At 50.9% G+C, this 12,411-nt stretch overlaps 2 protein-coding genes across 2 annotated transcripts in view; both read right to left on the bottom strand.

The window, feature by feature from the left end:
• Positions 1–5,011: 5,011 nt before the first annotated feature.
• On the bottom strand, positions 5,012–5,506 carry LOC131210160 (trypsin inhibitor ClTI-1-like). The gene has a single exon (XM_058203366.1). The coding sequence runs from the start codon at positions 5,377–5,379 to the stop codon at positions 5,188–5,190; it is 192 nt and encodes a 63-aa protein (XP_058059349.1). The 5' UTR covers positions 5,380–5,506; the 3' UTR covers positions 5,012–5,187.
• A 553-nt stretch (positions 5,507–6,059) lies between these two features.
• The window catches only part of LOC131209384 (dual specificity calcium/calmodulin-dependent 3',5'-cyclic nucleotide phosphodiesterase 1-like), a 96,116-nt gene continuing 89,764 nt past the window's right edge, over positions 6,060–12,411 (bottom strand). The window contains exons 7-8 of the mRNA XM_058202441.1: positions 8,355–9,645; positions 6,060–8,286 (exon numbers count right to left, since the gene is read on the bottom strand). Of these exons, the coding sequence (XP_058058424.1) occupies positions 8,153–8,286; positions 8,355–9,645 (1,425 nt within the window). The 3' untranslated portion in view covers positions 6,060–8,152. The remainder of the gene's footprint in view (positions 8,287–8,354; positions 9,646–12,411) is intronic.

Here is a 12,411-nt window from a genome sequence, read left to right as displayed (position 1 = left end):
GCGGAACCACGAAGAAGATTCGCGGCACGCAACACAGTACACACATATGCACATGCACACACAGGGGCGCGCGAGGAAGGAGATTTCTTGTTTCGGCGATTTCTTGCAACAAAGGGTGCCGACCGAAGGGGCGATCGGAAAACGTCCGTCTTTTGCCAATTGTTTGATCTTTTACACGAATCGACGCACCACCTGGACGATTATTTGCACCGAGACGCACCGTTTGTCCACGCGCGCTTTCCCACTTGGAACAAAGTGAATGAATGTTGTGAAGTGTTGTTCCAAAAGACGAATTGCAGCTTGCTGGACGGTTCGTAACGCACATATAAAAAGAAGAACCATATCGCCTTCGAAATTAGATGAAACTCTTCGCACCGATGAGTAGTTTCATACTTACGATGTTTTCTGCTATCACGGGGGGGCCACATGAGGCATGAAAACTAGTGTAAAATTAATTTGTAATGTCAAATCGTTTACGCTTCGTGTGGCAGCAAAAAAAAAAAGAAGTGTCAAACGTGTTTACGTTCGTGTTTTTGGTCCGAGAAAATAGAAATAGAAGAGAAATAAATTGATTCATGAATATTTTTTTCTGTTTTTTTCGATTTTGTTGCTATACCAGCAAATAAGAACTTAAATTATCCTCTGTTTGTAAGCGAAGCGTATGAAAAATTAATTACACTCGGGTTTACGCCTCGGCCGACCCGTAAACGTTTTAACAGAGGCGCAGCAGTTTGGCATTAATTTGTAATGTCAAAAACATTACATTACGCCTCATGTGGCCCCGCAGTGAGAAATTAAACCACCTCTGACAAATGAAATGCTGGTGGTTCTCACGTTTATATTAGCGAGTTGCGGGTCACTCACGTTTATACTTACGGCTTGAGGTGTCGCTGCCACAGCTGTGAGTTTTTCGAAAGGAACGTTGAATTGTTGGGCTTGCTCTTGGACGGTTTTATCACACTTTAAGGCGTAGGGTTCGATATGGGCGTCTCACGAGTCGAAATCCGTGGCTAGAAAAATGAAAAATTGAGTGATTTTTTTGTTCGGCCGGCTTATTCTGCTCATGCGAAAAATATGGCTCTTCCGGCGCACGCAAAATGTGGCTCTTTCTGCTCATGTATTGTAGTGTGCGTGACGTGAGCTGTCAGAATCCACGCAACGAACAAACAAGCAGCTTCATTTCATTCATTAACCCGCATCAAAACAGAAAACCGATCGAAAACGGACGGATTTCCTCTGGAATTTGGTGCCTTTCGCCGTTTGTTCGATCTGTGCCAGTGAGCGCATTGTGATTGTGCTTCGGTCACCCTTAGGTCCGCGATCGGATGTGGAAGTTATTAGAATGAAAGTCACGGTGAAAAGTAAGTAAACAACGGTGGTGCGGAAAAGTGCGATCAAATTACGAGTCCCCACTGAACGTGTCCCGCCACAGCTGGCACGGTTCCCCTGTTTTCGGTAAAGCCCCCCACGAGTGGTGCACTCTAGTGACCCGCCTTACGAGCCCCCGGGTGATTTGAGTGCATTTTGCCAAAGTCCCGCGCACGGATTGCATCGTCGCCCCAGCGCCACTGCCGCCGCTCGAGTGAAGCGGCTGGCGTACGTGATTTTTGTTTGGACTCCGCGGAGTGTGTTTCGTATCGACCGAGAAGGTGAACTCCTGGTCGGATCTGGAATCGCCCGGAACAGGCGCATCGGGAAACGGAAAACGGAACCGCCGCCTCGACCCGGTGAGTGAGAAACGCACAAAACCGTAAGTAGGAACATGTGGCCCGCGAAACCAGACTCCAGCGCTTACATACCTTTGTTTTCTTGCAGGCGGTAAGTGGCTTCTTTGTCTTGGGCGTGTGAAGTCGCGTCGCTCCTGGGTGCGGCCATACGGCCAAAGACTGTACGCGGTAGGGTTGGAATTGCGGCACGTCCATATTTGCCCTTTTAAGGTAAAAATGTAAACATTTCAACATCAGGGAGTTTCTATTGGTCTGGTTGAAGGAATTTTCGGCTTTTAGTGACTGTATTTGAGGTTTAGGGTTGTTTGTGGGACTGGTTCTTGATGAGCAGGTCTCGCTTTCGTCGTGGGATCAAGTAATGAGTTGAGAGACACAGTGTCGTGAGCCTTGTAAATGTGGAAAAGAAACCTAAAGCCTAGCCACCGAAACGAAGATCACAAGATAAGCGAGTAGATCATTCGATCAGGCATCGGATCAAGAGCTCCGTCGCATGCGATGGAGGTAGCGATAAGGGCGGTAAAAAATCTCGGGCCTTTTGTTAATGGTTTACCCTTGATTTTCAGAAAACGTTGAAACTTGAAAAAACGTTATTCAATATTTTTAAACAATCAGTATTGCAAGTTAATAACTTATGCTTCAAAGGTGCCACTTTGCCAGGTTAAATCAAGTTGGAATCCGAGGACATTCCCGCTCCTATTCATCGGGTGTGCCCGTGTCATCATTTGATAATTCAACAAGGACGAGGGATTTTATAGATGTTTTATTTCGTTATTTATAAAGTAATCAAAATATGTACAGACTTTGTGATAGTCTAGATCGTGATCTTGTGATCGTGTGTAGCTCTCTCTCCCTCTCTCTCTTTCTCTCTCGTTAGCGATAGAAGAAGAGTGTTGAAAATGGTTGTGGTTTACGGATTCTTTAGAGTAATGTGCAGCTCGTTTCCCAATTCCCTTTAGATGCCTTTTTAGGTTTTGTGCTAGAGGACAGTTTTAGTGTTATTTAATTCTTGTTTGTATTCCTTTTTTCTTTCGGTGCTGCTCAAATCTCGCCGCTTGGATAACGTGGTGCGTGGTGATGCGCATGAAAACTATTTTGCAATTAATGTCACTACTGTTCAATGTCGGTGCCTTCGGGGAACACCCGTGACATGAGCGTGACCGATCGCACTGTCTGTGCTGCGTCGGATCCTTAAACCTAGAGAGTTTATTTGCTACTAGTTTAGCAGTCGGCTTACCAAAAGACGAACACGGGACCCACGATGGGGTTGGTTTCCGTGTGCACAAATCTTCCTGTCTCAAGCCGTCGCTAAGCCAGCGCCTTCAGAGGATAATCCAGTCTACTGTCACACAATTCCCCGGCCGACCTATGCCTTTGCGGCCAAAACTGGCTTTCTCGATCGTTCGCCACCTTTCGTTACACAACAGCGGGCCGTTTCATTCCATCGAAGCTCTCACGTTCTGCGATCAAACAGGTTGACCGCCAGATTGGTGCTTTATTAGTTCATTTTTTGTCTATTCACATCAGTAGTAATTGGTAGATGCATTGGGGTTACTGATTTTGCGTCACCTTTGGTGCACTTCACTCTATTCTCCGCTGCTTAACACATCTACTCGTTCCGACGCAATAATGATTAGGTGTTTTTTTGTTTTCTCTGTATTTGTATGGATCGCCTGTTGGGCCGATCTTCTCTCTAACATAGAATTCCCTACCAGCGGGTGACATGGTTTTTCTTTCGCTAAGTACTGCTCCTGCACGTCGGGGCTCATTCAGTGCTTCACTAGCACACGACACATAGAAGAGGTGTTTGCTCTGGCAAAAACGCAGGACTTTTGCTACTAAACGGACCGCTTCCCGGTCGTTGTCTAATGCTTTTTGTATTTACACACATTTTCGTTTGCCTATCATTTGCTTGGACACACCAACATACGTTGAGAAGGATACATATATTCTTGTCTGCTGCTGTCTGCTGCTACGAGGATAGCAAAGGTAGACCCACGAAAAAACACCGCCAGCGATAGGAGGGCGGTGTTAGCTGCTCCATTGTTTTGTGCAAGAAAGTGTTCAGATTGTTATACTGTTTAATTAGTGTTAATATACTTATAAAGAGTTCGCAAGCGACAGGAGTGGTTTGGTAGATGGAGTATCGATCCTATTTACAGTACATGGTTTGCTCCTTGCTACTAGTGGCCAACACTCGGGCGATCCATTCGCTAGTCGATCCGCGGCGACCTATTTCTGTGCCATGATGCCCACTCCGCTTCTGGTGCCTTCTTTTCCTGTCTGCTCCCTCACTAATCCTATAGTTAATAAAGCTATGATCCCAATTTCAGCTGATAACGACGGTACCTTACTGCTAAGCTACGTCACCATTGCTCACAGGCGCTCAAAGTTGCCAATTTCACTCACGACTCACCGGGGCGGTGAATGTCCAAGAGGTTTCGGCGAAGATCTCGATCTTCGCCAACCCGGAAGTTTGAAACATAATTCCTGCAAAGGCGCCACTCGTTTGTTGAGCTCCTAATTTTCAAATCTTTCTCATACATCGTTGATGAGTATTCGAGGGGTCTCAAAAAGGCGCCCCTTCGTCCAGAGGCCCTGCTAAAAGCTACAGTGGAAGGTGATGATGGAACGAACCACAATGCGCACGGTAGGAAAAATGTACCATTCGTTTGTTGGTTCTTCAGTGCTTCTCTATTGGTTTTTTTTCGAAGTGCAGTATGAGCAATGGCGAAACTTAAACGACTGGTCCCTCAATCAGACATGTTTGAAAGTATGTGTGTGTTTAGTTTGTGTCCGGTGTGTGTCCGGGGCTGATAAGAAACGGCCCTATCTTTTCCACTCTCATGTTTTGTCGTCATAGTGGCCGAACTTCTCCGAAGGATACATCGCGAGGGCTTATCCTGCGCCACGGCTCCCCTTTCAAAACATGGTGCCCAGAGTGTCCCCTGTCCCCGCCCTGTCGTCCGGTGGTAATAATGGAACGGAACAACAGTGAAAACTTAAAGGATAGCGTATTATAGGCTTAGATTAGGTTTGCAATTTACATTTCAATAGAGTCGCGCACAGAGCCAGCCTGGGGCATATCGGTATGAGATGGTACTTAGTTTAAACATTCACACTACGGGGAGGACACGGCCAGAGCGCCTCCGTTATCTGATGTTTCTTCTCCCGCAATGCTTCGGGCTTCGGTTAATCAGACGACCTTCGGGCGGATGACCCTTTGAGTCCGCGCTTCGCGTAGCACTAATTACAGCTTACGAGACTAGTTAACAACTTAAGGCAACGTAATTTTTCTAAAATCCAAAAGCAACCAACATTTATTATACACACATCATTTTATTCCGAAGGATAAAACTGTCACTAAACCTAACCGCCTATCGGTATGCGTGGTGCCCACGGTCCTAGCGGCACGTTCTCGCCGCCAACCACCGTGTCCTGGCTGTGTCCGGTTGGTGTGCGGCTAGCACGCCCCAGAGCGGGCCACTTTCACCGCTGGCCCAACCGTGCACTCGAGCGCACACTCGTTCGAGTAGGTTTTGCCGTCGGTTCCGCAAACCGGCAGATAGTTGGCCGGACAGGCGGGACAGCTGTACTTGCCGGCCGCGGCCAACATCGCGCACAGCAGGAAGCTCAACAGGAACAGCCACTTCATGACGATGGTGCTGACAACACGGTGTGCTAACGGTGCTTACTGATCGACCGGCGGACGGTTCGGGACTGGTGGTCACGTTGGTGCACCGGAACCGTATTTAAACCTGTGTCCGGTCGATCGAAAAAACTTGCGGCGCCGACCGACCGATAAGAATCGTTGTGCCGGCCCAGACAAGAAGCCGTTGAAGGTATGCTCCGTGCGCAATCTGAATTATGCTCATCCCCTATTCCCGTCGTTGATAGTGAAAGGTCTAGGGTCTGGTGCGGATCCGTGGCAACCTTGCGAGTGTTTCGTAAATTTAGCGTGTTCGTTACCGCGTATTGATAAGAGACAGTTCGAACCAGTCGAAAAATGCTACAAAAATCACTGAAATTGTGATGAGCAAAATGAAAGTGCTTAGAACTCTCTAAACCCCTCCAGAACCCAACGGGTTTGGGTCTGGCCAAAAACAATAACCTGCAGAGGCTGCAAGGGCCGACTAGCCTACGCTCGTTTGACTGGTCTTCGCCGAGAGTGTTTTAATCCGCGAATGGGACATGCTCGATATAGATATAGGATTTTGTTTGTATTCTCTTTATTCACTGGCTTTGACGTGTCTCGCTTTCTCTCAATGGTGCAAAAGTTTGCGCTTTTATATTAATTTATTTCATAAATCTTCATTTGTGCAATTCACAGTTGTGTGGTGTAGGATTTGGGTAATTTTGTTTCTTAGTTGTTATCTCAAAGATCAAGGAACTATAGGAACGAACGCGAGATAGAGTTGGTAAACGAAGAGTGACTCTGAAGATATCGAAACTTTTATAAACAGTATTTACTAGCATCAACAATTTGTCCAAAAACGGTAGAGTAGAGGAGCGGAGAGTAGAGGACCGTTGAACCAGCAGAGCGCTTCTCGCCGATCCGGGCCCCGCGAATAGGATAAACTCTGGTTCTGCGATAGAGGATCAACAACTTGTGCATTCTTCCGTGCTCATTGCTCAATCTACGAGGTACGGGGGTACAGGCCATAGTAACGCCACGTCGGCTCGGCTTGGCTGGCTAACGAGTCTAGTGTTACGATTAGAGTTTAGTGTTTCTCTTCTAGTTGTCCGTTCAATTCGCTACGTAATCGGTCAATTATTTGAAGACTATTTGTTTGTTTGGGTTAATAGTGCCAATTTGCTAAGATTAGTTGTGTAACAGTTTGTGTTTCGTCAAAGGCCGTTCAAGTTCGAGGAAGGAACGTACGCTTCCTGCTTCTCGCGGACCAATGCCGCGTTAGTTAGAAAATGTGCTGCTATGCCGCTTCGCGCTTTGCTGGTTCAGGTTCTGGATATAAAAGGGTTCCGTGTCCCGCGAGCGAGTTAGGAAGAGGAGGATGCCGGAGAAGAAAATTCGCCCACGGTGCGTTCCCTAATGTTTGAGTGGGTCGTCGGGACACGCGTTCCGATTCAAAAGGTTTCGTATAAAAATAAAACACTCGCTGCATCGTCCACGGGGTATGGGCTTTGTTTTTCTCTGTTCCTTGCTGTAGACGGAGTAAAAAGTAGCTGCTATCTATACGGTGGCGCGGGTCAGCTCTCCCTAGTGGATGGATGTGTCCCCCCTTAACACAGTGAGTGATGCTATGCTGTCTACTGTTGAAGGATTGGTTTCGTTATACGAAATACGCGTTTCTAAAATGCGTTCAACTCGTGCTCTCGTTGCTACCGATCTGTGTGATGCGTGTGGCCAAAGCATTATTGGAGCGACAAAACACGGGTGTGCATGGCTTCTACTACTATCACTACTACCGACTCGCCAATGTCCTTGTTCAGGTTTGCGGGTAACACATTAAAGCGATCGAAGTGACACAAACTTCAAACGGCAACAAGCATTGATTGTCTGTAATCAGAGCGTTGTTTTCATTTGGCGGAACAAATGGTTCAAAATGGGGGCTACGCATTAACCAAAGCTTCGCCGGTTCAGCTCGCTTCAGCTAATTCTCCGTGTGTCCGCCTCTGATTGCCGTCCTGCCGTCAGGCAAAATTTGCCTTTTCTCACGAGTCCACTAACTTTCCAAGACACGTTCTTCGGCCAAGTTTGAGACTTAAGGGACAATAAACGTAAAGGAAACACGCCGGTTGCCGGTTAGTGAGCGGTTGCGCGCGCTGCTTCTTCACTCTTTCAGTGTAAACAGTTGTAGAAATAGAGACATTTGCTGTGTAAATATTTGTCCGCTCTTCCTATGCCTTTCACCTGTCGCGGTTTGCCTCTCTCTTTCGCTTTTCTGTTAAATGTTGTCGTACGGTGCCACTTTTGACTTCCATTGCCCATCCAATTGTGTTCCCGATTTTTTTTCGCAATCTTCCATTGCGTGTTTGCGTTGCTGCCGGCGTTTGTGTTGTCAGTTGTTGCGCTCTTTGTGTTGTCAGGGTCGTACTCACTATTTACTTGTGTTTGGTAAAGTTGATTCTCTAAGTTACATTTACACTCTACTCGTTTTTCCCCCTCTCTTCCCTTTACTCCATTTCTGCGCTCCTGCTTAGTATTCACTACTTGCTTCTTTCTGTTTGCTCTCTTTGTCATCAGCAATGATTAGTTCCTATTTTTCTTTCTACGGGGGCTCTAATGGGTTGCGCTAAAGTTTAATTTATTTTACTATCATCTTGGTTGTTCCTTTTTATATTCTTTGTCGCTACTTCGATCGCCGTTCTCCGAGCGACTCCGACTCAAATCACGTTGCAGCCCTCCGCATGACCTCGCTCCACTCTCGCTGTTCCCAAAAGCTCTCGGTGATGGTGGGTCGCTAATCTTAGTTTGCTTCCGCAGCCGTCCCATCTGTCCCTTCCGTCCCTTCTTCGGTAGATTCGTTTGTGGCCTCGGCTGCTGCTGCTGCTGCTGCGGCTGCTGCTTCGGCGGCCGCTGCCGCTGCCCTCGCCTCGGCATCTGTGGGGACATGAAAGTACAGGATTAGGAAAAGAGGCAGTAACGGACGACCTGTGCTGGCCACCTACCTCGCACGGCTTGCTCCTTCCAGATTTTCTTGTTCTCCGCCAGACAGGCCACCCAGGGTTTGCGTATTTTGAAGCGGTTTGGCTTCTCGTTCGGATCCACCGCCCCGTTCTTGGCCGTCGCCGATGTACCGGCACCGCTCTGGCCTCCTTCGGAACCTCCTTCGCCACCCGCTGGCTTGGCCGGGGCCTCGCCACCATCCGCACTACTTATTGCTTCATTGTTGTTCGTATTGTTGCTCGGTACGCTAAGAGTATTGGTAGTACTTTTAATGCTACTATTATTGTTGACGTTGGTATTATTATTAACATTATTGTTGTTGTTGCTGTTGGTATTATTATTGTTGCCGCTAGTCGTGGTGGTGGCGGTGGTGCTGCCGCCTCCAGTGGCCGCCACCGGGGCGTTGCTGTTGCACGTGATCGGTGCGATCGGGGCGAGCACGATCTCGAGCATGTCGGCGCACACGGTCATGCTCGGTTCGACGATAAATTCGATGAAACCGATCTGCGACTCGGCCACCAGCGTGTTGTTGCGGTCGCACAGCGGGCTGAACGGGAGGCCGAGCTCGCGCTCGAGGTCGCCCTGGCGGAAGAACTCCTCCAGCAGCAGCATCGTCCACTTGTGATGGATGTCCCAGCGCTTGGCCGGGTGCGAGATATCACAACAGTGCAGCACCAGGGACAGGGCCTTCGACTTGTCCACCTGCGGTTCGGCCAGCGTCAGCAGGTTGCGCATGTTCTTCAGCTGCTGGAAGTGGAAGGACATGTCGGTCGCCAGGACCATGTCGATGATGAGGGTGCGCAGCTCGCGGTACTCGTCCCGCGACAGGTTCTGCAGCACGTTGCACTCGTCCTCCTTGAGCACGCGGAACGCCGCACTGATGTGGTGGTTCTCCAGCACGGCCCGGTCGTTGTACAGCATGGCCGTGTCCGAGCCGGACATGACGTGGAAGTTGTTCGTCGTCCCCGTGTGCTCGTAATCGTGGATGAGGGCCGCCAGCAGCGTGGCGAATATCTCCAGGTCCGTCAGCCAGTGCATCAGGCCGGTCTGGCAGAGCACGTGGTGTACGGTTTGTGCGACGTCCGCTGCGTGCAGGTTGTTGTGGTACGGGTTCCGGAACCGGCAGTAGCCCTCCTCGATGCGCGTCAGGAACGTTTCGAGCGTCGACGGTGGCACCTTAAACTTGTGGATCATTCCGTAGCGGTTCAGCAGGTCGTAGCCCAGGTACTTGACCGGCTGACAGTTGCCGGCCTCGGCCAGCGCAAACACGTCGAACGACCAGTCGTCGAGGGTCTGGGGAGTGGAGAGAGGGTACAAATCAGATATCGGGCAAGGGCCGAACACTATGCAAAAGGCGTGTAAATTGGAACCTATTCTTTCCCTCCTCGCACAAGGAATCACAAATATGCCTGCCGAGGAGGAGCAGCAGCCGGCAGCATCAGCAGCAGCGAGCAAAGAAGCGGACGAGAGGTGCCGGACACCGACAACCAAAGACGAGCAAGATCAACCACCACCACCAGCAGCAGTGACAGCAGCAGACGAGCGACAGAGGGACGACACGCCATCCGCCACGGACCCCGAACCTCCGAAGGCCTCAACAGAAGACCCGGACACGGTCAGCAACAGTAGCCGGACGGTGGAGGAAGAACAAAGATCCGGGACACACGGTGCATCGGCCGAAGAGAAGGTAGAACCGGCGGAGGAACCCGTTCCGCAGCAACCCGTGGGGTCCGCTCCCGGTGAGGAAGCTCCGGCTGAGGACCGGGAGAAACAGTCCACTGTGGCCAGCAGTCCGCCGCGTCCCGACGAGGACGAGGACGAAGAGGACGACGACGATGAAGAGCCGGGCGATAATGAGGATGAGCGAGCGGCCAGCGGCCGAGAGGATGGCTACAGTGAGGGTCGCGAGGGGGACGGGGGCCGCCGGGCGGCACAATCGGAAACCCCGACCGGGGCACAGTATTACGAGGACGACGAGGAGGACGAAGAGGACGACGGTGAGGAACCGTCGGAGCTGCGGCGTCTGTTCGAACCGATCAGTGAGTGTTCAGTGAGCGTCGGAACGATCGGTAGGGCGAGAATGACTCTTAACGACTGTCCGTTGTGTTCCACAGACGATTCTCAGGCGCAGAGCGAAGACGAGGAGGACGGTGACTACATACCGGACGAGGAGGTGAAGAAGACGATTATGGTGGGGAGCGACTTCCAGGCGGTCATACCGGAGGGGCTGTGCCGGTACGATGACGCGCTGCCGTACGAGAACGAGGACAAACTGCTCTGGAACCCGACCATGCTGAACGAGCAGGAGATCGAGGACTACCTGGTGAAGATCACCAGTGCCCCGGGGGGAGGTGGCACTGGTGGCGCTGGCGCACAGAAGGGCAGCTCCGATCCGCAGACCAACAGTGTGTACTCGATACCGCTTGGGAGCCATCTGCGGGACGACGAGCAGTCGCTGTACCTGCTGCAGCAGTGTGGCCACAACGTGGACGAAGCGTTGCGCCGGCGGCGCATCAGTAACAATGCCGTGCCGGCGCCGGAACAGCAGATGAGCATCTGGTCCGAGGAGGAGTGTCGAAACTTTGAAAACGGCCTGCGCGTACACGGGAAGGACTTTCACATGATCCAACAGACGAAGGTGAGATCGGGACACGGGACGGGAGCCCACACAGTGGCCGGCTAACGTGCAACCCTCTCCGACGCTTCCGTAGGTCCGCACGCGATCGGTCGGCGAGCTGGTGCAGTTCTACTACCTGTGGAAGAAAACGGAACGGCACGACGTGTTCGCCAGCAAGGCGCGGCTGGAGAAGAAAAAGTACAACCTACACCCGGGGCTGACCGATCACATGGACCGGTTTCTGGAGGAGCAGGAGAACAGCACCGGGTTCGGCGATCGCAGCTCGTCGCCAGGCTTCAACAGTCTGTACAGTAGCGCCTCGGAAGCGAAACGGCAGCGGCTACTCGACTCGAAAGGTTAGTGGGTTAGTCCGTGATCGTGGACCGCGATCGCCCTCCCCCCGACGGTGCCATGGATTGGATGTTGAACTCTAACGCTCTAACCGAAATAGAAAGGCCGTGCCGATTTGCGCTCACTCTCTCGTTGCTATTGAATTAGCGGAAAGCAAAACGAAACCCGCCGGCTGCCCAAAAGTCGCTGTCCGGGTTGGGATTGCTCTGTTTTTCTCTGTTTGTTTCGTCTCTTTCCCGCCCAACAGAACACAACACTGCCTCGTCGAAGCGAACCGCCTCGAATCTGTGACTCGTGGTCAGGCGGCAGGGACTCAAGTTGCGCCTGAAGGAGCGCAAATGATGGGCGTGAATGAATGATCTTCCACTGCCAACAACCAGCCGGCCGACCACCGATTGCGAGCCGATCCTTTGCCCGTCACCCCGCGTCAGCCCAGTCGGTGGCGGAATCGGCGAAGCTGCGCTTCCTTCGGATAGGACGCCGCCGCCGGGGTCACCGTTCGCTTCCCGGCCAAAGGTGGTGGTGGTGGTGGTGGTGGGCACACGAATCTTTTACGGATGTGTTTCTGAGAAAAAAGGGATCGGATCGAATTAGTGTACAAAGAGTAGCTCGAGGTGACTACGGAAAAGGGCCAAATAAAAACAAACAATCGAAGCACAACTCATTTTATAGAACAACAACACCCCCTGAACAAGCGGACATTCGCGGGCAACAAGACTTCCAGTTTCTATTAGCGAAGGTATGTGGGAAGACGATAGTAAGAGAAATAGGAGTACTGTACATTAGAAACGAAAGTATTCGTAGAGAGAAACAGAGCGAAAGGAGCGGTCCGGCACGGGTCGGCAATGTCGTCAAACGATTGTAAATCGAGCGCATCTCCACGAGCACGGCCCCACTATTCGGGTTCACCGGGGGCACGGACAGGTACCGGATTGTATTTTTATCGTTTACTCTATGTGTTTGCTTCTGGCGCGGTGTATTTGTACAACTGACGAGGGATTAAGGAGCGTAGGGTAATTAATGGCGGTACCGGTACGAAACTCTGTAGATAGGCGAATGAAACTGACCGACGGAAGCGGGCGCGAGATATT

This window comes from Anopheles bellator, chromosome 2, assembly GCF_943735745.2.
Source record: "Anopheles bellator chromosome 2, idAnoBellAS_SP24_06.2, whole genome shotgun sequence".
NCBI classification, from domain to species: domain Eukaryota; kingdom Metazoa; phylum Arthropoda; class Insecta; order Diptera; family Culicidae; genus Anopheles; species Anopheles bellator.
Note: the sequence above shows the minus strand (reverse complement) of the source record. Positions and strands in the feature narration are given on the sequence as shown.